The 26,959-nt window shown below is 34.9% G+C and overlaps 1 protein-coding gene across 3 annotated transcripts in view; it reads right to left on the bottom strand.

Moving 5' to 3' along the window:
* The window catches only part of LOC142358684 (UNC93-like protein MFSD11), a 102,746-nt gene that overhangs the window by 35,668 nt on the left and 40,119 nt on the right, over nt 1-26,959 (bottom strand). For 2 of the 3 annotated variants that reach the window (XM_075410194.1, XM_075410196.1), the window contains exons 7-8: nt 12,543-12,598; nt 11,760-12,158 (exon numbers count right to left, since the gene is read on the bottom strand). In XM_075410194.1, coding sequence (XP_075266309.1) covers nt 11,760-12,158; nt 12,543-12,598 — 455 coding nt within the window. Of the gene's footprint in view, nt 1-11,759; nt 12,159-12,542; nt 12,599-16,697; nt 16,754-26,959 lie in introns of all 3 variants that reach the window. The other variant, XM_075410195.1, reaches the window with a different exon arrangement.

The raw sequence follows: 26,959 nt of genomic DNA, 5'->3' as shown, positions 1-26,959 counted from the left end.
TGTGAACAAGATACACTAGCGAGAAAGCGAATTTTTGTTCAAACACCGTTTTCTCAATGTACCTTAAAATCATAAGGAAAAGTTTTACGCCGCAAAACCACTCGATTTTGAGCTCCACTTCCTACTTCGGCGTGACCAAACTCATCATTCCAATTTGACTTCAAAGTGCAAGAAAGATTGTGAACAGATCTTTAAAATAGACAATGCCCCAGTAGAGCACCCACAAAAAGATAGCATGCGAAAAAAGGAGAGCACCCCAAATTAATAGCCGTTGAGAGGCTGTCGGAGGCTATTGCAATCAAACGAAAAAAATTGCAAATATAAACCGACTAACGTAAGAAAACTTGCTCTCGAATGGCAGGCGGCGCAATTTACTTCAGGGGCTGTAGCCTAGATAAATTTCTCTTTATGGGTGACAAAAACATCAACCGACGCTAGGATTCAAACCTCGACCTCCTCAGTCTGATCTTGCCACCTGGACGGAGGTATCAACCACGGCTATTAGGGCCTTGTCTCAGTCTTCAACGATCGCTTTTGTTTGAACAACAAAATTAAATTCGGAATGAGAGCAATTGAAATCAAGCAAATATCAAGATGTGCGTGAAAAAGTCACTTGAGAATTCAAAGAATATTCTAGAAAAAAAACGCAAAACGTTCAAGCAAAATATTCGCATAAAGAAACATTTAAAATAATTGCTTCTCATTTCCTCAGAAATTAATTAATCTTTACATTATTTCTGCCTTGCCAAAATCTACCCATTACACTGTTTCCCAGCTATTAAAAGATTCATTGACAGCCCATAAAACGAAAAACTGAAAACGGAAAACTCCTAAAGCAAGAAGGTCGGTGTTAAAGACTTTGAAATGTACACAGAACGCATAAATAGCCGTTGAGGGGCTGACGGCGGCTATTATTATTCTCCATTTCTAAAACTATTTGGGCCAATTTGCGGGTTCAAGTATCAGAAAGATGCATTTTAGTAATCGCACTTTCAAAACTGAAAACCCCAGCATCGCGTAAAATTAACTGTGTGAAATTAACTGCGCAGAATTGGAATATATAGTTAGGCGCCCTAAGGCAAGCTTCCAAAATACTGTTGGCTTGCATAGCAACGGGTTGAACAGTAACGAAGAAGTTCTTCGCTTATTTTGCTAATACACCAAAACGTTTTCAAACAAAAAAATTGTCAAAAAAATTATATTTTCTTCATTTTGGTCGTAATCCTTTAGTATTAACAATGCCCTTTATGTAGGAGTCGGGGTTATAGTGATCTCAAATGGCTTGAACGAAGAAAGAAATCATTTAGAGAAACAGTTCAGTTAGTTAATGTCAAATAAGTGCATGAAAAGATCAAAAAATTAATTAAAAAGGTAAAACCTAAAAGAGCGTCAAATGACGAAACAAAAACAAAGACAAGATTACTACAAAGCAGTTCGCAGTTATAATAATTCTTGGACGTCTCCCGCAATTCTACCACAGCCTCAGGTAAAAGCTACATCGGCTGGAATCCTTAATTGCTGGGGCTTCATAGAACAACTATAATCTAACAAAGCTGGATTTAAAAAAATAGAAATGTTTTTGTGAAGTTGCAATTTGGTTGGGAATGAGAGCAATTGAAATCAAGCATAAGTCAAAAAGTGCGTGAAAAAGTTACTTGGGAAGTCAAGATTAATCTAGAAAAGCGCAAAACTGTCAAGCAAAAAATTTGCATAAGAGACACGCAGTTACAATAATAGCTTCTCATTCGAGAGAAATTAAAAGCTACAACAAACTTCCTTCATAACAACTTGATCTGAAACTCTTCAAATGATTGGTGCCATGCCAAAATCTACGCATTAACCTGTTTGCCAGCTGTCAAAAGATTCATTAACAGCCCACAAAACTAAAACCTGAAACTGAAAACAATACTAAATCATGAAAGTCAGTGTTAGGCGGCTATTAACAACCCCCATTTCTAAAATTATTTGGGCAAATTTTTGGGGTTTCAAGTATAAACAAAATGCATTTTAGTTATCGCACTTTCAAAACTGCAAGCTTCAACATAGCGTAAATTGAGAAACAAACTGCGCAGAATTGTAATATATTGTTAGGTTCCTTAAGGCAAGATTTTTAAAATACTATGTTGGGTTGCATAGCAACGGGTTGAACAGTAACGAAGAACTTCGTCTATTTTGCAAACACAAACGTTTTCGAACTAAAAGTTTTTTTCAAGGAAAATTTTATTTTGGTCGGAATGCTTTAGTATCAACAATGCCCTTTATGTGCGAGTCCTATATCGTGGTTATAGTGATCTCAAATGGCTTTAACAAAGATAGAAATTATTTAAAGAAACAGTTCAGTTAGATATAGTCATATAACGGCATGAAAAGATCAACAAAATTAATTTACAAAGTAAAACCTGAATGAGCGTCTAACGACCACAAAAAAACAAGATCACTGCAAGGCAGCTACGTTCAGCTCAAAGCTTAACCTATAACAATTCTTGGATTTCTCCCGCAATTCTAGCACGGCCTCATGTAAAAGCTACCTCGGCCCGAAGCTTTAGTTGCCTGGGGCTGCATAGAACAACTATATTCTTACAAAGCTGGCATTCCAACAATAGAAAAGTTTTTCTGCAGTTGCGATTTGGTTGGGACTGAGAGCAATTGAAATCAAGCAAAAATCAAGAAGTGCGTGAGGAAGTCAAGATTATTCTAGAAGAAAAGCGCAAAACAGTCATGCAAAAAATTTGCATTACAAAGACACGCAGTTACAATAATTGCTTCTCACTCGAGAGAAATCAAAAGCTACCAAACTTGCTTCAAAAAATCTTGATCTGAAACTCTCCAAATTATTTGTGCCTTGCCAAAACCCACCCATTAACCTGTTTGCCATTTGTAAAAAGATTCATTAACAGCACATAAAACAAACCTGAAAACGGAAAAAAAAACTTGAAGCAAGAAAGTCGTATTAAAGTCTTTGTATTGTTATGAGGAGAACGCCTAAACAATAGCCGTTGAGAGGCTGACAGCGGCTATTAACAATCCCCATTTCTAAAACTATTTGGGCTAATTTGAGGTTTAAAGTATCAGAAAAATGCATTTTAGTTATCGCACTTTCAAAACTGAAAACCCCAGCATCGCGTAAATTGTGAAATTAACTGCGCAGAATTGGAATATATAGTTAGGCACCCTAAGGCAAGCTTCCAAAATACTGTGTTGGGTTGCATAGAAACGGGTTGAATAGTAACGAAGAACTTCTTGGTTTATTTTGCAAAAACAAACATTTTCAAAAGCAAATTTTTTCGAAGAAAATTTGGTTTTATTTTGGTCGGAATGCTTCATTATTAATGATGCTCTTTATGTAGGAGTCTTATATCGGGGTTATAGTGATCTCAAACGGATTTCACAACAATAGAAATCATTTAGTGAAACAGTTCAGTTAGTTATTGTCATATAGCGGCATAAAAAGATCAATAAAAATATTTTTAAAAGTTTAAACTAAAAGAGCGTCAAACGACGAAAAAAAAACAAAATACAAGATCAATACAATGCAGCTACGTTCAGCTTAAAGCTTCGCAGTTCTAACAATTCTTGGATTCCTCACGCAATTCTAGCACGGCCCCAGTGAAAGCTACCTCGGCTCGAAGCTTTAATTGCCTGGGGCTTCATAGAACAGCTTTATTCTAACAAAACTGGATTTGAAGCAAGAATAGAAACGTTTTTGTGAAGTTGCACCTTGGTTTCACAGAAAATAATCCAATGAATTTGCCTTACATCATCATCGGATTTTTTGCTTATTGTATTTTCTGAAGTGTGGGGGAGGCGTCACCCTATAAAAACCGCCCTTCATACCATAAGTATAAGTCTCCAAAACAGTTTCTGTGAATCGCATTCTTGAAGACTAGTGAGCTGAAAGACTCTAAGAGCACTTAATGCCCACTGGGCGCTACCTGTTTATCCCGTTTTTGAGGACAAAAAGTCAAATGTGTCAGACGAAAATCGGTCAAGCGAAAAATTGCATAGAAAAAACATAGCTGGCGGATTGCCAGAAATTAGCCGCAATAACTTCATAGATCTGCAGTCTCAAAAAAACAGTAAAAAAGACAGACCAAAAAACACGTCTTTTCATTGAGGGCTGATATGTTATATTTTGCTAAAAAATCTGTAAAAGTGTTTCTGCCTCTATTAGCTGCTCTCTAATAACCTTCATTTAGAGTGACACACCTATTTGACCTTATCTGTTGGAATTAAAAGAAATAAAAGCCAAATTCAAAGTGAGGAAGTCATTTTTGTGAGTGAGGCAAGTCAAGTGTGACCAAAAATTTAATCACGCAAATGAACAAAAACTCGCTTTACTACGAGCGAAAAATGACTTCACAGACGCATTTCAGTTGAAATTGCATAAACGAATGAACAAAAAGCAGATTTGAAGTGGTTGTGGCATCATATGGTCGTAACAAAAATCGCGACGACGAAATAAAAAAAACCAAGAGAAGCAATAATAGCCCCAGCTATCGCTGTGCGGCTATTAAAAACATAGCCGGCAGATTGCCGGAATAGCTGCGAAAGAATAGACCTGCGTGCCATATAATAGAGATAGAAACCGATACAGATCTAAATTGAAAAAAAATCCACGCCGCTCAAAAAAAAACTAAGCTAAAAATCATTCAGCGATAAATTAATAAAGCTTTTAAAAATTCATTCCGCAGAAGTCTCTTACTAGGGACCTTTACTGCACATATGAGTTCCTTTGACCTTAAAAAAATTCACATTAAACCTGAGTTTTAAAGTGCAAAAGTCATTTTATTGAGTGAGGTAAGTCACGTATGATCAAAATCTAATCACGCAAATAACCTAAAAACTTTCGCTAAAGCGAGTGAGAAATGACGTCACGCGCGCAAATGCCGTTAGTGAGAGGAAGAAGTCATTCAGAAAATTTGAATTTTTCAGCTTTGCTGTGTGAACAAATGTAAAACGAAAAAAGAGCGTCAGACGACGAAACAAAAAACATAGCCGGAAGAATTCCGGAAGCGACTCGAAGCACTAAAACTTCACAAAAAGCTGAAGCCATTACCTTTTGTATTAAACCATTAACTCATTACCTCCACGGATCTGATCTAAAAATCGGTGAAATTTAAACCACTGGCACCAAGAGAAAGAAAATGCATTAAAATTTAATTATTGAAAACGTTTGGTAACGTTAAAAAAGTCTGAAATAATTAGGATGGTCAAAAAACTGATAGCCTGACAAAGCTGACAGGGCCATCAATTGCCTTCAGATAATTAATGATTCTAATCTCAAAAAGATCGCGAAAGCAAACGGCAGATAAAAACTTTTCAAAACAGACAGGAAAGTCAAAATTTTTCAAAAAAGAGTGTTCAAACTTAAGAATCAGAGAACCACTACAATTAGATTTCTAATCACGGCAATAAAGACAAAAATAATACATGATTCTTCCTTGTTGTATATATGCTAGACAACAAGATTTCATACTAATTCAAAAATTAAATTAATCATAGAAAAACAAAAGCAACAGAATAATATTCCAAGGCAAACAATCGTCTAAAAACAATACCAAGCCCGGGATAAAATTGCAACGAATAGTAATAAGTCAAAATGTTGGACAAGCCTTTCTAGCAAACTCCCAGTACTGCCTTATTTTGAATTAAATCAATTGCAAACCGAAGAAACCAAGATCTAATAAAAAGCTGAATTCATTCAAGTGGTTGTGGCATCATATGGTCGTATCAAAAATCGAGACGACGAAATAAAAAACCAAGAGAAGGCCAATAATAGCCCCAGCTATCGCTGTGCGGCTATTAAAATAAAAAACCAAGAGAAGTCCAATAATAGCCCCAGCTATCGCTGTGCGGCTATTAAAAAGACCAACAGGACTAACATAATTGCTACAAAAATCGTTTGAGAGCAATTAACAAGTATAAGTACTTAAGACTCTGCTTTCTTAGTAATTTTTATTGGTTAAGAAATTGGTGTCCAATTAGAGGGTGTCCAATTGAAACTCTCCAAATTATTTGTGCCTTGCCAAAACCTACCCATTAACCTGTTTGCCAGCTGTAAAAAGATTCATTAACAACACATAAAACAAACCTGAAAACGGAAAACTTGAAACAAGAAAGTCGTATTAAAGTCTTTGAATTGTAATGAGGAGAACGCCTAAACAATAGCCATTGGGAGGCTGACGGCGGCTATTAACAATCCCCATTTCTAAAACTATTTGGGCTTATTTGAGGTTTAAAGTATCAGAAAAATGCATTTTAGTTATCGCACTTTCAAAACTGAAAACCCCAGCATTGCGTAAAATGTGAAATTAACTGCGCAGAATTGGAATATATAGTTAGGCGCCCTAAGGCAAGCTTCTCAAAATACAGTGTTGGGTTGCATAGAAACGGGTTGAATAGTAACGAAGAACTTCTTGGTTTATTTTGCAAATACAAACATTTTCAAAAGCAATTTTTTTCAAAGAAAATTGGGTTTTATTTTGGTGGGAATGCTTCATTATTAATAATGCTCTTTATGTAGGAGTCTTATATCGGGGTTATAGTGATCTCAAACAGCTTTCACAACAATAGAAATCATTTAGTGAAACAGTTCTGTTAGTTATTGTCATATAGCGGCATAAAAAGATCAATAAAATTAATTTAAAAAGTTTAACCTAAAAGAGCGTCAAACGAAAAAAAAAACAAAAAACAAGATCAATGCAATGCAGCTACGTTCAGCTTAAAGCTTCGCAGCTCTAATAATTCTTGGAATCCTCCCGCAATTCTAGCACGGCCCCAGTAAAAGCTACCTCGGCTCGAAGCTTTAATTGCCTGGGGCTTCATAGAACAGCTTTATTCTAACAAAGCTGGATTTGAAGCAAGAATAGAAACGTTTTTGTGAAGTTGCACATTGGTTTCACAGAAAATATTCCAATGAATTTGCCTTACATCATCATCGGATTTTTTGCTTATCGCATTTTCTGAAGTGTGGGGAGGCCTCACCCTCTAAAAACCGCCCTTCATACCATAAGTATAAGTCTCCAAAACAGTTTCTGTGAATCGCATACTTGAAGACTAGTGAGCTGAAAGACTCTAAGAGCACTTAATGCCCACTGGGCGCTACCTGTTTATCCCGTTTTTGAGGACAAAAAGTCAAATGTGTCAGACGAAAATCGGTCAAGCGAAAAATTGCATAGAAAAAACATAGCTGGCGGATTGCCAGAAATTAGCCGCAATAACTTCATAGATCTGCAGTCTCAAAAAAACAGTAAAAAAGACAGACCAAAAAACTCGTCTTTTCATTGAAGGCTGATATGTTATATGTTGCTTAAAAATCTGTAGAAGTTTTTCTGCCTCTATTAGCTGCTCTCTAATAACCTTCATTTAAAGTGACACACCCATTTGATCTTATCTGTTTGAATTAAAGGAAATAAAAGTCAATTTCAAAGTGAGGAAGTCATTTTTGTGAGTGAGGTAAGTCAAGTGTGACCAAAAATTTAATCACGCAAATGAACAAAAACTCGCTTTACTACGAGCGAAAAATGACTTCACAAACGCATTTCAGTTGAAATTGCATAAACGAATGAACAAAAAGCAGATTTGAAGTGGTTGTGGCATCATATGGTCGTAACAAAAATCGCGACGACGAAATAAAAAAACCAAGAGAAGCAATAATAGCCCCAGCTATCGCTGTGCGGCTATTTAAAACATAGCCGGCAGATTGCCGGAATAGCTGCGAAAGAATAGACCTGCGTGCCATATAATAGAGATAGAAACCGATACAGATCTAAATTGAAAAAAAATCCACGCCGCTCAAAAAAAACTAAGCTAAAAATCATTCAGCGATAAATTAATAAAGCTTTTAAAAATTCATTCCGCAGAAGTCTCTTACTAGGGACCTTTACTGCACATATGAGTTCCTTTGACCTTCAAAAAATTCAAATTAAACCTGAGTTTTAAAGTGCAAAAGTCATTTTATTGAGTGAGGTAAGTCACGTATGATCAAAATCTAATCACGCAAATAACCTAAAAACTTTCGCTAAAGCGAGTGAGAAATGACGTCACGCGCGCAAATGCCGTTAGTGAGAGGAAGAAGTCATTCAGAAAATTTGAATTTTTCATCTTTGCTGTGTGAACAAATGTAAAACGAAAAAAAGAGCGTCAGACGACGAAACAAAAAACATAGCCGGAAGAATTCCGGAAGCGACTCGAAGCACCAAAACTTCACAAAAAGCTGAAGCCATTACCTTTTGTATTAAACCATTAACTCATTACCCCCACGGATCTGATCTAAAAATCGGTGAAATTTAAACCACTGGCACCAAGAGAAAGAAAATGCATTAAAATTTAATTATTGAAAACGTTTGGTAACGTTAAAAAAGTCTGAAATAATTAGGATGGTCAAAAAACTGATAGCCTGACAAAGCTGACAGGGCCATCAATTGCCTTCAGATAATTAATGATTCTAATCTCAAAAAGATCGCGAAAGCAAACGGCAGATAAAAACTTTTCAAAACAGACAGGAAAGTCAAAATTTTTCAAAAAAGAGTGTTCAAACTTAAGAATCAGAGAACCACTACAATTAGATTTCTAATCACGGCAATAAAGACAAAAATAATACATGATTCTTCCTTGTTGTATATATGCTAGACAACAAGATTTCATACTAATTCAAAAATTAAATTAATCATAGAAAAACAAAAGCAACAGAATAATATTCCAAGGCAAACAATCGTCTAAAAACAATACCAAGCCCGGGATAAAATTGCAACGAATAGTAATAAGTCAAAATGTTGGACAAGCCTTTCTAGCAAACTCCCAGTACTGCCTTATTTTGAATTAAATCAATTGCAAACCGAAGAAACCAAGATCTAATAAAAAGCTGAATTCATTCAATTTTTTAACAACTCAAAAAATAGATCTAACGAAAACAAAAGTAGGCGTCAGGACAAAACTAGAATGATACAAACAAGAATGTGAAGAATATGGACACAATGTTAGGAACACCGTAACAAAAAGACCAATTCTTGATTTTTGAAAGTTAAAAATCAAATTTAAAAAAATCAAGAAAAACGAGTGCATTTCATTGATCAGCATTCGAGACATAGAAAAGACAACGAGTCATTCGAGACAAATACAGCTTGCTGAACAGAATAAAACAAGAAAAAGCAGAATTCAGACATACGAAACAATGAAACATTTTGCAAAAAAGTGGTCAAAAAAAATTTAAGACTGTATTTATGAAAATAATTTATCTGTTTTTTCAAAAACTTGACACCAAAAAATGATTGAATTTTTATTGAAACGAAATTAAAGTCCCTCATGTTCCCCAAAATACTATTTCTAGTAATTAAAGGAAAGTACAAACAAAAAACTGAAAAAAAATTGCAAAAAACTACGAAAATCGGATTAGCAAATGTACAATTTTATGAAACAAAATTACATCGAGGTAGAAAGAGGCATTGAGTATATGAATTATCAAAGGGAAGTTGCCATATTAACTGATTTTTGACAAAAAAACAGCTAAAAGATCCAAAAAGGAAGAAATTAATAGAAAAAAAAGCCAAAAATTAACTAAAAAATCAAGAAATATGTGCCAATTTTGCATTTGAAACGCAATTTCAGGCTATGCAAAAAACTGTGCAAACAATTTCCAGGGTTTACATTTCAACATAGCATCGATTAAAAATTATTTCTACAAAAAACCAAATTACAAGCAAAAAAAATAGGCCACTCAGACGAAAAAACGGCTAAAAACGGTTATCTATATGTGCCATTCAGTCAAAAACTACTTTTCAATGTCAAAAAGTCATTCACTAAACGCAGCGCATGATCAAAAAACTTCTCTCGCTCAGAAAAAATTAGTTCACACTGCAATTTTACTCACTTTTGCTTTTAGGTCAAAGCATCGTCTGAACGAATAGTACTTCCGGTAAAAAAAAAAACCTTAAGAAAACCAATACTCCTCTTCGAGTCGTAAAAACCAAGAGCACCGCAATATAGCTACGCTCAGCTTACAGCTTCGCAGCTATAATAAAAAACCAAGAGAAGGCCAATAATAGCCCCAGCTATCGCTGTGCGGCTATTAAAAGATCAACAGGACTAACATAATTGCTACAAACTTCGTTTGAGAGCAATTAACAAGTATAAGTACTTAAGACTCTGCTTTCTTAGTAATTTTTATTGGTTAAGAAATTGGTGTCCAATTAGAGGGTGTCCAATTGAAACTCTCCAAATTATTTGTGCCTTGCCAAAACCTACCCATTAACCTGTTTGCCAGCTGTAAAAAGATTCATTAACAACACATAAAACAAACCTGAAAACGGAAAACTTGAAACAAGAAAGTCGTATTAAAGTCTTTGAATTGTAATGAGGAGAACGCCTAAACAATAGCCATTGGGAGGCTGACGGCGGCTATTAACAATCCCCATTTCTAAAACTATTTGGGATTATTTGAGGTTTAAAGTATCAGAAAAATGCATTTTAGTTATCGCACTTTCAAAACTGAAAACCCCAGCATTGCGTAAAATGTGAAATTAACTGCGCAGAATTGGAATATATAGTTAGGCGCCCTAAGGCAAGCTTCTCAAAATACAGTGTTGGGTTGCATAGAAACGGGTTGAATAGTAACGAAGAACTTCTTGGTTTATTTTGCAAATACAAACATTTTCAAAAGCAAATTTTTTCAAAGAAAATTGGGTTTTTATTTTGGTGGGAATGCTTCATTATTAATAATGCTCTTTATGTAGGAGTCTTATATCGGGGTTATAGTGATCTCAAACAGCTTTCAGAACAATAGAAATCATTTAGTGAAACAGTTCTGTTAGTTATTGTCATATAGCGGCATAAAAAGATCAATAAAATTAATTTAAAAAGTTTAACCTAAAAGAGCGTCAAACGAAAAAAAAAAAACAAAAAACAAGATCAATGCAATGCAGCTACGTTCAGCTTAAAGCTTCGCAGCTCTAATAATTCTTGGAATCCTCCCGCAATTCTAGCACGGCCCCAGTAAAAGCTACCTCGGCTCGAAGCTTTAATTGCCTGGGGCTTCATAGAACAGCTTTATTCTAACAAAGCTGGATTTGAAGCAAGAATAGAAACGTTTTTGTGAAGTTGCACATTGGTTTCACAGAAAATATTCCAATGAATTTGCCTTACATCATCATCGGATTTTTTGCTTATCGCATTTTCTGAAGTGTGGGGAGGCCTCACCCTCTAAAAACCGCCCTTCATACCATAAGTATAAGTCTCCAAAACAGTTTCTGTGAATCGCATACTTGAAGACTAGTGAGCTGAAAGACTCTAAGAGCACTTAATGCCCACTGGGCGCATGATCAAAAAACTTCTCTCGCTCAGAAAAAATTAGTTCACACTGCAATTTTACTCACTTTTGCTTTTAGGTCAAAGCATCGTCTGAACGAATAGTACTTCCGGTAAAAAAAAACCTTAAGAAAACCAATACTCCTCTTCGAGTCGTAAAAACCAAGAGCACCGCAATATAGCTACGCTCAGCTTACAGCTTCGCAGCTATAATAAAAAACCAAGAGAAGGCCAATAATAGCCCCAGCTATCGCTGTGCGGCTATTAAAAGATCAACAGGACTAACATAATTGCTACAAACTTCGTTTGAGAGCAACTAACAAGTATAAGTACTTAAGACTCTGCTTTCTTAGTATTTTTTATTGGTTAAGAAATTGGTGTCCAATTAGAGGCTTCTTCATAACTTAATACTCGGCAACATAGTACACGTGTAACAATTAAAATTGCCGTCTGCTTACCGAAAGCAACTTTGACATCATTCGCAGCAGCTGTAGCAGATCTCTTCTCATTGTTGTCTCTATCATAACCAGCAGAACTACTTCCTTTAGTTTCATCATTATCGTTAGTAGTCTCCTCTTGAATTCCAGTAGACGGGCTTAACATATTCTCTGTAGATCCTAATTCCTCATTTTCTGACTGTTCTGTTGCTTCATGTTCCATTGCAGCGACGCTATTGGTTGTGGATATCAGACCTTGTTCATCGTGCACGTCTCCCTGCTTATTCCCCGAAAGAGACTCCTGCGTCTCATCACACTCATCGTCATTTTCAATGGCTTTTTGAGGCAGAAAGAGAAATATTACATTGGCACCGATTGATACTGCAAGTAGAATGGTGAAAAGCTCGGTTCTCTCTCCCGCTGAAACACGTGAAAGAATTCGCTGGCAGGGCAACACTTGATTGAACACTATACCGGAGCCAGAAAAATAATCTTTTTGATATGCATCTAGTTCATGACGCCCCCTCCCCTAGGTAAATTACGAGTTCATAGACAGATTGTTGTATAAAAATACCATGTGAGCAAGGAAGCTCAAATTTTCCCGATATATCGCGACTTACGCTCAGTTATCAAACGTATTTGACAGCAATCCAAAATTGATAGTTAGCCGGCGTACAATTGTTACGAAGCGGAAAGAAAGGGGTGAAATGATAGGGGGCGTGACACCCAAATTTTAATTAATCATTTTTGTATCAGTTAGGGAAATCAAGGTTATATCAAGTACTGACTGTCGTGGCAACTTACAAGTGACATTGTCATTTCCTTCGAAGAGAAATGTGGCAATCAGTCCTCCCCCGTTCCTGTAAACAAATACTTCCAATTTTCAAAAGCATTCCCCTAATATTTGAAGTGCGTATTTTACACCTAAATAAAACTGAAATCACTCAATACACGCGGTAATGGTTCAAAATTAGCCTAATTGTTGTGATAAGTTTATTAAATAGTTTCAGAGAACGAACATGACTACTTCTCAGAGTGAAGACGCACAACACATAACTATTTCACCGAGCAAAGACGCACAAAAGATGCCAGATCTAAGATACCACGATCAAACACCTCTCGCAAAAGCAGACAACAAGCGTCTATGTAGTGCATTGAGCCCGGAAGACAATGAAAGTGACCTTACTAAAACGGTTCAAGAAGCAATTCAAGCAGCAGTAGCTTCGTCAATGCCCGATATTATCAAAACGATTCAAGATCAACTGACTACGAAAATCAAAGCCGCCGTTGATGAGAGCCTTAAAAGTTTGAGAGAAGACATCACGAGGGAATTTAAAGAAACAGTTTTTTACGCCGAAGAAAGAAGTGACCTGAAAGCTAAATGTGAAAGTGAAATGCTGGAATCGTACAACAGACGAGAGAATGTGCGAATAATTGGTATGCCTGAAAGTTCTGCAGATGTTATGGACAGAGTTGTTGATCTTACTAGTTTACTTGATGCTGAGGTTAGTGCAAACGATATCTCAATTGCTCATCCAGTGCCGACTTAGAAGCCAGGTCCACGTCCTCTGATTGTTCGTTTCTCCCGGAGAGTTGCAAAGGTAAATTTATTAAGAAACAAGAAAAATCTGGAAAATTTCGACAAACTGAAGAACGTTCGAATTTTTGAAGACATGACTGTTTTTTAATTTAATGAGGAGTGACAACAACATCGAGAAAGTTTGGTCAAGAGAAGGAACATTACACTACGTCAAAGCTGGAGGTGACAATAGAGTTTATAAAATCAATTCCCTATATGATGGTGGTCAAGCGTTGGGATACTGTACAGAGCTGCTTTAAAGATAATCGAGTTTTTATCAGAAAAAGTCAAGAATCTGGATCCTAATCTCTTTCTCCCTCCTAGTGCTATTATACCAACTACTATGTCTATATTAACTGTGAATGTTCGGTCGTTAAAAAAACATCTTAATGATTTGGAAGCACTTGTTCATAGTCTTGAGTCTCCACCAAATGTAATATGTCTCACGGAAACTTGGTTAACTGATAACGATGACATCGATTCCTTATTGGTTCCTGGCTATAAGAATTATGCAATTAAGAATAGAAACACACATGGCGGAGGTGTGATGATACAAATTCAGGATTCCATGTCCTTGTTAGAAACACACTCAACAGATATGGAAGAGACCCTTCTTGTCTCATTAGAGTATAAAAAGTACAGCTTTAAATTGGCTACTGTCTACAATCCACCAAGAACAAATAAACTAAAATTCGTCGAAAAACTGGATAATTTTTTGAATGAGTTAACGTCCCTAAATTGCCCTACCGTTGTAACTGGTGATTTTAACAATGACATTCGTGTAAAGAACCAATTACAATCTAATTATTTATGTACGATATCTTCTAATGATTTTGAGCTTGCCAATCTGGAAGCTACAAGGGAAACTTCTAACTCCGCAACTTGTCTAGACCACTTTATATATCAAAATTTGGCCAGCTCTGATTTTAGTGCACTAACTCATGAAAACTTCTCGGATCATTATCCTATCCTAATGAAGTGGCCACTTAATGTTGATACTGAACAAAACTATCTGCCGTTTAGAGACATAAGCTTTTTAAAAAATCAAGAGCAACTGTCGAACTACTTAATTGACTTAGACTGGAGCCTAAGGAATCGATGTCCTTTTTTAGATTCTGATAGTACCAATGAATTATTTACTAAATTCAACAACGTTTTCCTGGAAACCACTAACAAGTATGCTCCTCTGAAATGCTTGACCGATAAAAAGTCTAAGGTACCGAAGTGGTTTACCAACTCACTTAAAAACTTGCGCTTCAAAAAAAATAAAGCACATCGAAACATGAAACAAAATCCGCAAAATAATGAGGCAGCGAAAAATTCAAATTATTACGCAACAAGTTTGAAACATGTGTCAAAAAAGCTAAAAAAGATTTTTATAGACAAAAATTTGAATCATGTATGGGAGACTCAAGGCAAACATATAAGTTAATCAATGATATAAAAGGAACTAATCGCAAAAGTTCGCAAGTACCGGCGCTCAACTTATGTAGTGAACGTTGCACTGATTCCAGCAGAGCTGACATTGCTGAGCAGTTTAACACATTCTTCACTAATGTTGGTCCGAAGTTGAAAGAAAAAAATCAAACATGTTTCTTTACCTGAGATGAACGAAGTTAACCACTCCATGTATCTAAAACCAATAACCATTGACGAGGTTAGAGAAATCATTGAAAATCTAGACAATAAATTTTCATCTGGTGATGATGATATCTCTAATGTCATAGTAAAGTTATCATCAAATATCACGATTCCCTACCTAACTCAGATAATCAATAAATCATTTGAAGAAGGAGTGTTTCCCGATGATCTGAAAAAGGCTAAAGTAATTCCCCTTCACAAGGATGGATCAAAACTTGATGAAAATAACTACAGACCAATTTCTCTTCTAATTGTTTGGAGTAAAATTATAGAACGTGCTTTGTTCATTCGCATAAATGCCTACATGGAACATCATAATTTGCTTTTCAATAAGCAATTTGGGTTTCGTGCCAAACACAGTACAATTGACGCTCTTGTTGAATTAGTCGAAAAAATAAGATTGAATTGCCAAAATGTAAACGTTATCCGTTTCTTTCTTGATCTTAAAAAAGCTTTTGATACCATTGAGCACGATATCTTATTAAAAAAGATCGAAAACACTGGTATAAGGGGCCCAGCTTTAACTTGGATAACATCATACTTAAATGGGAGACAGCAGCGGGTTATTGTTAATGGGGCCTGTTCATCGTGGAATTCCATAGTTTGTGGGGTTCCACAAGGCTCAATTTTGGGTCCGTTATTGTTCCTCATTTATATCAATGATCTGCCAACAGTTTGCAAATCTCTTGATGTTATTTTATTTGCGGATGATACAAACCTCACCGCAATCAATAAAGACAATAATTCAGTGCAAGAAGATCTGCAGAACATCAATAATTGGTTGATTGCTAATAAGTTAATACTAAATATGGAAAAAACCGTACAAATGAATATAGGGAACAAAATTAGTGCTTCCAAATCAGTGTTTTAGTTTGATGATGTTTTTATTGAAGTTGGAAATCTTTGTAAGTATCTCGAAATCTTGGTAGATAGTAAGTTAAGCTTTCAATCACATATAGAATATATTAAGAAAAGACTCTCAAAACAGTGTGGTATTATATGTAAGCTGCGTCACTATGTACCCCGAAAACAGTTAATTGATTACTACCGAAGCAATGTTAACCCAATAATTCAATACGGTATTTTGGTATATGGCTGTTGCAGTTATTCGTCGCTTTTACCTATCTACAATCTGCAGAAAAAAATTTTAAAATCCATTTACTTCAGGAAATTGTCAGGTAGTTCCAGGGACATTTTTATCTCTAATAAATTGCTAACAGTATTCGAGTTTCATTTATATGAGCTGCTGAAATTTGTCCTGAAATCATTGAAAAAGATGCATAGCGAAACTTATCTAAATGAACTCTTTGAATATGAGCATAGTACCAGAAACACTAGAAGGTCTACCAAAAATTACCTAAAAATTCCCTCCTTTCGCTGGCAGGGCAACACTTGATTGAACACTATACCGGAGCCAGAAAAATAATCTTTTTGATATGCATCTAGTTCATGACGCCCCCTCCCCTAGGTAAATTACGAGTTCATAGACAGATTGTTGTATAAAAATACCATGTGAGCAAGGAAGCTCAAATTTTCCCGATATATCGCGACTTACGCTCAGTTATCAAACGTATTTGACAGCAATCCAAAATTGATAGTTAGCCGGCGTACAATTGTTACGAAGCGGAAAGAAAGGGGTGAAATGATAGGGGGCGTGACACCCAAATTTTAATTAATCATTTTTGTATCAGTTAGGGAAATCAAGGTTATATCAAGTACTGACTGTCGTGGCAACTTACAAGTGACATTGTCATTTCCTTCGAAGAGAAATGTGGCAATCAGTCCTCCCCCGTTCCTGTAAACAAATACTTCCAATTTTCAAAAGCATTCCCCTAATATTTGAAGTGCGTATTTTACACCTAAATAAAACTGAAATCACTCAATACACGCGGTAATGGTTCAAAATTAGCCTAATTGTTGTGATAAGTTTATTAAATAGTTTCAGAGAACGAACATGACTACTTCTCAGAGTGAAGACGCACAACACATAACTATTTCACCGAGCAAAGACGCACAAAAGATGCCAGATCTAAGATACCACGATCAAACACCTCTCGCAAAAGCAGACAACAAGCGTCTATGTAGTGCATTGAGCCCGGAAGACAATGAAAGTGACCTTACTAAAACGGTTCAAGAAGCAATTCAAGCAGCAGTAGCTTCGTCAATGCCCGATATTATCAAAACGATTCAAGATCAACTGACTACGAAAATCAAAGCCGCCGTTGATGAGAGCCTTAAAAGTTTGAGAGAAGACATCACGAGGGAATTTAAAGAAACAGTTTTTTACGCCGAAGAAAGAAGTGACCTGAAAGCTAAATGTGAAAGTGAAATGCTGGAATCGTACAACAGACGAGAGAATGTGCGAATAATTGGTATGCCTGAAAGTTCTGCAGATGTTATGGACAGAGTTGTTGATCTTACTAGTTTACTTGATGCTGAGGTTAGTGCAAACGATATCTCAATTGCTCATCCAGTGCCGACTTAGAAGCCAGGTCCACGTCCTCTGATTGTTCGTTTCTCCCGGAGAGTTGCAAAGGTAAATTTATTAAGAAACAAGAAAAATCTGGAAAATTTCGACAAACTGAAGAACGTTCGAATTTTTGAAGACATGACTGTTTTTTAATTTAATGAGGAGTGACAACAACATCGAGAAAGTTTGGTCAAGAGAAGGAACATTACACTACGTCAAAGCTGGAGGTGACAATAGAGTTTATAAAATCAATTCCCTATATGATGGTGGTCAAGCGTTGGGATACTGTACAGAGCTGCTTTAAAGATAATCGAGTTTTTATCAGAAAAAGTCAAGAATCTGGATCCTAATCTCTTTCTCCCTCCTAGTGCTATTATACCAACTACTATGTCTATATTAACTGTGAATGTTCGGTCGTTAAAAAAACATCTTAATGATTTGGAAGCACTTGTTCATAGTCTTGAGTCTCCACCAAATGTAATATGTCTCACGGAAACTTGGTTAACTGATAACGATGACATCGATTCCTTATTGGTTCCTGGCTATAAGAATTATGCAATTAAGAATAGAAACACACATGGCGGAGGTGTGATGATACAAATTCAGGATTCCATGTCCTTGTTAGAAACACACTCAACAGATATGGAAGAGACCCTTCTTGTCTCATTAGAGTATAAAAAGTACAGCTTTAAATTGGCTACTGTCTACAATCCACCAAGAACAAATAAACTAAAATTCGTCGAAAAACTGGATAATTTTTTGAATGAGTTAACGTCCCTAAATTGCCCTACCGTTGTAACTGGTGATTTTAACAATGACATTCGTGTAAAGAACCAATTACAATCTAATTATTTATGTACGATATCTTCTAATGATTTTGAGCTTGCCAATCTGGAAGCTACAAGGGAAACTTCTAACTCCGCAACTTGTCTAGACCACTTTATATATCAAAATTTGGCCAGCTCTGATTTTAGTGCACTAACTCATGAAAACTTCTCGGATCATTATCCTATCCTAATGAAGTGGCCACTTAATGTTGATACTGAACAAAACTATCTGCCGTTTAGAGACATAAGCTTTTTAAAAAATCAAGAGCAACTGTCGAACTACTTAATTGACTTAGACTGGAGCCTAAGGAATCGATGTCCTTTTTTAGATTCTGATAGTACCAATGAATTATTTACTAAATTCAACAACGTTTTCCTGGAAACCACTAACAAGTATGCTCCTCTGAAATGCTTGACCGATAAAAAGTCTAAGGTACCGAAGTGGTTTACCAACTCACTTAAAAACTTGCGCTTCAAAAAAATAAAGCACATCGAAACATGAAACAAAATCCGCAAAATAATGAGGCAGCGAAAAATTCAAATTATTACGCAACAAGTTTGAAACATGTGTCAAAAAAGCTAAAAAAGATTTTTATAGACAAAAATTTGAATCATGTATGGGAGACTCAAGGCAAACATATAAGTTAATCAATGATATAAAAGGAACTAATCGCAAAAGTTCGCAAGTACCGGCGCTCAACTTATGTAGTGAACGTTGCACTGATTCCAGCAGAGCTGACATTGCTGAGCAGTTTAACACATTCTTCACTAATGTTGGTCCGAAGTTGAAAGAAAAAAATCAAACATGTTTCTTTACCTGAGATGAACGAAGTTAACCACTCCATGTATCTAAAACCAATAACCATTGACGAGGTTAGAGAAATCATTGAAAATCTAGACAATAAATTTTCATCTGGTGATGATGATATCTCTAATGTCATAGTAAAGTTATCATCAAATATCACGATTCCCTACCTAACTCAGATAATCAATAAATCATTTGAAGAAGGAGTGTTTCCCGATGATCTGAAAAAGGCTAAAGTAATTCCCCTTCACAAGGATGGATCAAAACTTGATGAAAATAACTACAGACCAATTTCTCTTCTAATTGTTTGGAGTAAAATTATAGAACGTGCTTTGTTCATTCGCATAAATGCCTACATGGAACATCATAATTTGCTTTTCAATAAGCAATTTGGGTTTCGTGCCAAACACAGTACAATTGACGCTCTTGTTGAATTAGTCGAAAAAATAAGATTGAATTGCCAAAATGTAAACGTTATCCGTTTCTTTCTTGATCTTAAAAAAGCTTTTGATACCATTGAGCACGATATCTAATTAAAAAAGATCGAAAACACTGGTATAAGGGGCCCAGCTTTAACTTGGATAACATCATACTTAAATGGGAGACAGCAGCGGGTTATTGTTAATGGGGCCTGTTCATCGTGGAATTCCATAGTTTGTGGGGTTCCACAAGGCTCAATTTTGGGTCCGTTATTGTTCCTCATTTATATCAATGATCTGCCAACAGTTTGCAAATCTCTTGATGTTATTTTATTTGCGGATGATACAAACCTCACCGCAATCAATAAAGACAATAATTCAGTGCAAGAAGATCTGCAGAACATCAATAATTGGTTGATTGCTAATAAGTTAATACTAAATATGGAAAAAACCGTACAAATGAATATAGGGAACAAAATTAGTGCTTCCAAATCAGTGTTTAAGTTTGATGATGTTTTTATTGAAGTTGGAAATCTTTGTAAGTATCTCGAAATCTTGGTAGATAGTAAGTTAAGCTTTCAATCACATATAGAATATATTAAGAAAAGACTCTCAAAACAGTGTGGTATTATATGTAAGCTGCGTCACTATGTACCCCGAAAACAGTTAATTGATTACTACCGAAGCAATGTTAACCCAATAATTCAATACGGTATTTTGGTATATGGCTGTTGCAGTTATTCGTCGCTTTTACCTATCTACAATCTGCAGAAAAAAATTTTAAAATTCATTTACTTCAGGAAATTGTCAGGTAGTTCCAGGGACATTTTTATCTCTAATAAATTGCTAACAGTATTCGAGTTTCATTTATATGAGCTGCTGAAATTTGTCCTGAAATCATTGAAAAAGATGCATAGCGAAACTTATCTAAATGAACTCTTTGAATATGAGCATAGTACCAGAAACACTAGAAGGTCTACCAAAAATTACCTAAAAATTCCCTCCTTTAAAAAGCAGTTTGAGCGATCCTCTATTTCATATCGTTGTGCAAGGTTATTTAACATACTGAGAAAGAATGAAGTTCTAGCACAAAATATTGAAGACGAAAATTGGCAAAAAATATCGCAATTTTATCATAAATTCAAAGAAAGTTACTTGCTGAATAATGAGGAGCTAGTATCCTATATTTTTAAATATTTTTTTTTCTCTTTTCTTTTCCATTAACTCCAGTCAAAAATTGTTTCGGCACTTACTTCGTAAGTGCCGAGGTTTCAAAAATGGTATTATTTTTGCAAAATAACGGAGTCTACACATAGAAAATCGACCAAGAAAATCGAACTGCAGAAAAAATTTTTTTTTATTTATTTGATACATAGTAGCTAGGAATCAACGTCTCTCTCGTTAGCAAAGACACAGTGTTAGTCGTTCTTCCGATTAAGCATTGTTCCTTGTTCATGTCTCTATGACAGCGTTCTGAGGTTTGTTTGCCTAGGCGTTGGCACCGGTGACCTGGTCATGGAATGTTAAATATTTAACTGTAACTATTTAACTTTAGCCAGGGCAGATACTAGGTGGGTTTAATAACCCCGTCTATCTGTCCTCTCCGAGATACGTTTTGTTGTTATGTTATATGATTAAGTAATTGTTTTAATTAAATTGATTTAATTTGCTGTCTAATATTTGGAGAAATTTATTCTTTCTTTCTTTCTTTCTTTCTTAAATAGTTAAAAAAAGTGCATATTTGACTGCATACGCTATTGTTCTTTTTATTTAGACTGCAGTTGAAGGTGGTTAGGTCTATTTGTTTTAACGAGGCTAAACTTGATAGGCTTTTCGATCAGATATACTTCAGTGCAACTGCAGATTCAATCAAAAGTCTTGAACAAAATCTTCCCATATGTTTTAATCATCATCACTGTTCATCATTTGTCAAAAGCAATAGGTATGACGAGAAGCAGTGATTTAACATTATGACTGAATAACTTAGAGCCAGAAATCAATCAGTCCCTAAAATAGCGTTCATTTTTTGAAAAAATACGATGAAGACATTTAGACATTTCCTCTCGAGACCTTCATCTTCTGATCTTGCAATAACAAGAAACATTTAGAATTATACAAAAAGCTTTACATACAAGAAAAGTCACCAAAAAAATTATGTAGCATGCGTCATTTTCACTAAATTATGCCATCATTTTCGGAACCTCAAAATCTGAACATTATACTGAGCACAATTGAAAAAAAAGTTAGAGTTAACGTAAAGAGTTAACGGTTGCTATCATTCGAAAGCGCCTTACGAGGGTTTTTCGAAAATCGTTTTTCTTCGAGTTAACGAAGTTTGTTCACTTCTTCGCTTTAATTTGCTAAAACACCTTGAAATATGTTTAATGATGTCTATTATTTGATGTTCTTAAAATGACAAAGGTTCTGGTTTGACTAATTGTGGGTGATTTTTGATAAATTATCCTTTTTCGTAAAAACTATCAAATCTGTTATTTAATTAAAGCTGCTGATACTTCTCTAGAGAACTGACCTAAATCAGTTCAAGCAATTCTCATAAAGTACAACTTCTGCTAGTTAAGCCGCAAGTGTCTAGCACAACGTATTGGAACTGCAGTTCTTACGCTTTTTTGCTAATTTAATTCAACCTAAAGTTATTTCCTTCCATCATAGCTTCAATTTGGGTAAATTTTAAATATTTTGCTCAATTAAGTTAATATTGAGCTATCAACAGAACCAAGATAAAGAAATGTGGCTATTGTTGGCATCATCGCGGCTAGCTTCATTACATAATAGGAATTGCATTGTTTTGGCCGTTTTTTTTTTCATCTGCTCAGTTTTTTTGATTTCTCTATTTCAATGAGAAGATAAATTTGCACCAGTGATTTGAAAGATCCTGAAAAGCCCGAAAAGTAACAAAAAAGAAAACGGGAGCAACTTTGAAGCTTGAAATGTTCATCAACTTTTTATGTGAAGTTAGGAAATGGACCGTCTTCATTGTTTCAGAACTTTTGAGCTTTTCCTGAACTTTGCGTTTCTGTTGTCTTGTGATTTAATCCCATTAGTAAAAGCTTCAATTGAAGCTTCAAAAGGTTCTCTGAGAAGCAATAAGATTTCCCGTTGATGGCAGTTGTAATTTTCATGCCTATGACAAAGTTTTCTCATAAAATTTGTAAATTTTTGTTTTGTCCGGATCTTTTGCTCTTTATATCGTTTTATCGTCCAGGCCCATTACTTAAAGTTTCCATTGATCCCAAAATGCGGCTCTTGATTAGCAATATTAGGTATTGTTATTGTCTAATAATTTTATGACATTGACAAAAAGTGTTCTCACTAAAAATTCGCACTTTTGGTTTTGAGCGTGTTGTTTCTTTCTGTTGCATTGTATTTAGTCGCACTAATAACAAATACCATTTAAGTTGTACTGGTGCCTTGAAAACCAAAAAATCTTTGCCGTAAACAGCTTGCGGCTTTCGCGACTGCACAATCGATGTTTTTAAAATATGAAGTTTTAACATTTTGAGAGTTGAACGCGTTTTTTGTTGTCTGTTTCTTTAGACCTAATGTTTGGAGGCCATATTTACATCGTCCTAAGGCCCATATACACCAATTGTATTTAAATTTTTATTGAACAAGGCGGCTCGGTAATGTGCGATGGCACATAAGGTTCCGACCCCGCCCATCCACAAATTTGACATAATTGTCTACCAAATGAGGAACAGATAGAAGAACCCAAAAATTATTTTTTGCGATTCCCAAAAAAGCCCAAGTCTTTTTCAAAAAATTCTGTATCAACGATAAGATAGCCTCCAAAGCAAATAACTCAGTGGAGTAAAAGTTGATGCATTAGATTGCTGTAATATGTCAATATTAAGAAAGCGAGTCAAGACGAAAAGCAAAATCAAACAACAACAACAACAAACATTAATTACATCAAAAAATTTATGTCCCTCTTAAAAACTAAATTTAATAACAAAATCAACATACCGTCAGATAAACCCAAAACTAAACAAAAATAACTTATAAATCCCCAGAAAACATATGCGACCAGTCCATAAAAAGGTTTGGTAACAATTATACAAGAAAGAACAAAAACAGTAAAGTAAAAAAATTAACTTATTTTTTTGAAACAGTTAATTTCAAAGTAATAAATACCATTAGGAATCAAATAATATTACCACAAATTTATTATTTCCACTACTTCTATAAAAGGGCATTAGGACCTGTCCTTATTCATTTTTTAAAGCGGCTAAAAAGAACAACAAAGAACAAACAAAATTTCAATTGAAACTTGCCAGAAAATGCTGTCAAAACCGTCAAGCCAATTTTTAGCACTCAAAATACATTTGATTGCGCCTTCTTCAAACAGCTATAATTTAGTACGTGGCTATTCATTAGTAAGACTAGGTAACAAGCAGACAAAAAAGCGAAGTGCTAAAGTATGTAATTTTTTTTTTCGAAACCAAAATTACATTTAATGTCATGAAAGGCATTAATAACAAAAAGAGCTATTTAAATAGGGTCGTTTATTAAAAAAAAGCCCTCGAGACCTGTAATTATCCAGAATATTTCTTGCATCTACAAAAAGAACGTCAAATATGACAAAAATCACATTAGTTTACTTTTTTTTTGTGAAAAACCGGTGTCGAAGCCAGTAAGGTCATAACAAATTCTTTAAAAGATTTTGGGACACCAATCCCTCTTATTCCTTTGACACCCATAATGTTATATTTGACCTGTAGTTAACTAACGAGATTAGGTAACAAAAAGAAACATAAAAAGAACAAAATTGCGAAGTTGAATTTTTTTTTTTAATTTTGGAAAACGATTGTTTTGATCGTCATGAAAGCCATCAGCTATCTACTAATATCAGAATATCGGTTCTTCTACTCTTCTGTGAAAAGCCAATGAAAGCTATCACTATACAGGAAATTTCATACGACCGAAATGACAAAGTATAAATGACAGTTAGAGACAAAATTAAAAAATTCAATTGATTTCTTCAAGAAAGAGGCGTCGAGGCCGTTAAAACGATGATGTATATCTTTCAGAATTTTAATATGTTCAATTGTGCCTTATTCTGAATGCTAATGAGGTGAAATCTTGTGGTATCAAAGCCAATAAACAATAATTTCAGGCTTAAAACTGCAACTGAGAATAAATGTTAAATAAGTAGAAAGAAGAAACGGTCGTTTTTTTGCTGACATTAAGCTGGAAGTTGTACAAATTAAGAAAAAAAGTAGAGAAAAAGTTAATTAAGCCATTATTTATTGAAAGGTCAATTATTTTTAAAAAAAGAAACGACCATAAATTTTCAATTAAAAAACTTAATGCATTAGCTTGGAGCTGCATAACAAGCAAATCGGTTGGACCTATCACTCCTGAGCTTTGATTTGATATGTTCTGTTTTTTATTATTAAAAAAAGTCTTTTTTTTAAAAAAAAAGACCGACTGATTAAAACCCGATTTTTTTTGGATTGTAACAGTCCTAGAATGGCCAAAAACAAGCCCTAATAATACTTATTGTCCCTTAGGAATAAATGATTTTTCGAATGTTGTATATATAGATAATTTGTTAGTTGAAAACTCAAAATAAATTCTGCATTTTTGATAATCAACGAGTAAAGTTGGCAAAAAACGGCAAGGTTTTAACTACAGTGCACTCTCAGCGGACTCTGAAGTAGAAATAGCCCCCCTCTGAGTCTACAAAGATTTTTTGAGTGTTGTTTGGGGATGTACTGTCGGCAAATTTAACCAAAGTGGACTAAATTAGCTTATTTCGTGCTGTTTTTGATGAAAAAGTTTAAATTTTGAAATGTTTATCCAGATTTTTTGACCAAAAAAATTAAATCAAAACAATCAACAATGCTTGTTCGTCTTCAAAAATAAAATCAACGACACTATTCTTAAAAATTATAACAAATTTTAGCAAAATTGACGAAAATTTAGGCAAAAATTCCGGAAAATGTGAATAAAAACAACGTGAATTCACTCTTCTTTTCTCAGAACTTTAAACCTCGATAACTCTCTGTAGAAATCGAAAATTAAAAAAATCTTTTTAATTCCACATTCTACGCTGGATGAGCTTTCTAATGATACCAGTCTCAACTCTCTACGATGAATATATCGAGCGGCGAAAATTCACGGAACGAAAAAAACCCAGTTGAGTATATAGTTCCTCCCCCCTCAAGAGGGTCGGAACAATTAACGCCACGTGGTGTTCTAAAGTTGCCATTAGTTTAATTTTCCAGTCTCACCATTTAGTCTCATCAAGACAAATCTTTGGCCTTACAATGAAACAAGGCGACTCGGTAATGTGCGATCGCACATAAGGTTCCGACCCTGCTCATCCACAATTTTGGCATGATTGTCTACCAAATGAGGAACATAGCAAAACCCAAAAATTCAAGTATTTAAAAAAAAAATTGGTGTACGAACGAAAAGATAGCCTCCGAAGCGAATAACTCAGTGGTGGAGTAGAAAAATGGTGCATTAGATTGATAAGATGTGCAAATATTAAGAAAGCCAGTCAAGACGAACAGCAAAATCAAACAAAAACAACAAAACTAATTACATCAAAAACTTCACGTCCGTTTTAAACAACAAAACTTAATAACAAAGTCAAAGAAAGCGTCAGATAAAACTGATATTAAACAAAATAACTTGTTATCCATCAGAAAAGATATGGGACTACTCAATAAAAAAGCTAGGTAACAATTAGACAATAAAGAAAAACAGTTAAAGTTGAAAAATTCGCTTGATTATTTTAAAACAATTAATTTCAAAGTAATGAAAACCATTAGAAATCAACTAAAATATCCCCTAGGTGTACTATTACCAATCCTTCCATAGAGGCATTAAGAAATGCCGATATTCAATTTTTTATGCGGTTACAAGAACATCAAATAGACAACAAACAAAAAATCAACTAAAACGTGGAAGAAAACGCTTTCGAAACCGTAAAACTATACTATGGCCATCAAAATATGTTTGCTTGCATTTTGTGCAAGCACCGATAATGTATTATGTGACCTCTCATTAATGAAGCTAAGTAAGAAGCAGACAAAAATTAAAAAAATGCAAAATAAGTTAACACTTTAATTTTTTTCGAAAAAAATATTTCCAGACATCAACGCCACTAATTACAGAATGAAATACTTAAATATTTTCGTTAATTCTCTCAAAGGAAGCACTTGAGAAATGAAATTATCCAGAATAAGTCTTACGTCTACAAAAAGAATGTCAAACATAACAAAAATCAAAAATGAATTTATTTTTTTTTCTGCGTCGAAGCCAGTAAAGTCAACGAATTCTTTAAAAACATTAGATTGTGTAACACCAATCCCCTTTGAAGCCTTCCTTTGACAAAAATAATGTCATATTTGGCCTTTAATTAACGAGACTAGACAACAAACAGACAATAAAAGGAACAAAATTGCGAAGTTAAGTGTTTTTTTTTAATTTGGAAGACAATTGTTTTCGG

Source organism: Convolutriloba macropyga, chromosome 2 (genome assembly GCF_964194025.1).
Source record: "Convolutriloba macropyga chromosome 2, txConMacr16.3, whole genome shotgun sequence".
NCBI classification, from domain to species: domain Eukaryota; kingdom Metazoa; phylum Xenacoelomorpha; order Acoela; family Convolutidae; genus Convolutriloba; species Convolutriloba macropyga.
Note: the sequence above shows the minus strand (reverse complement) of the source record. Positions and strands in the feature narration are given on the sequence as shown.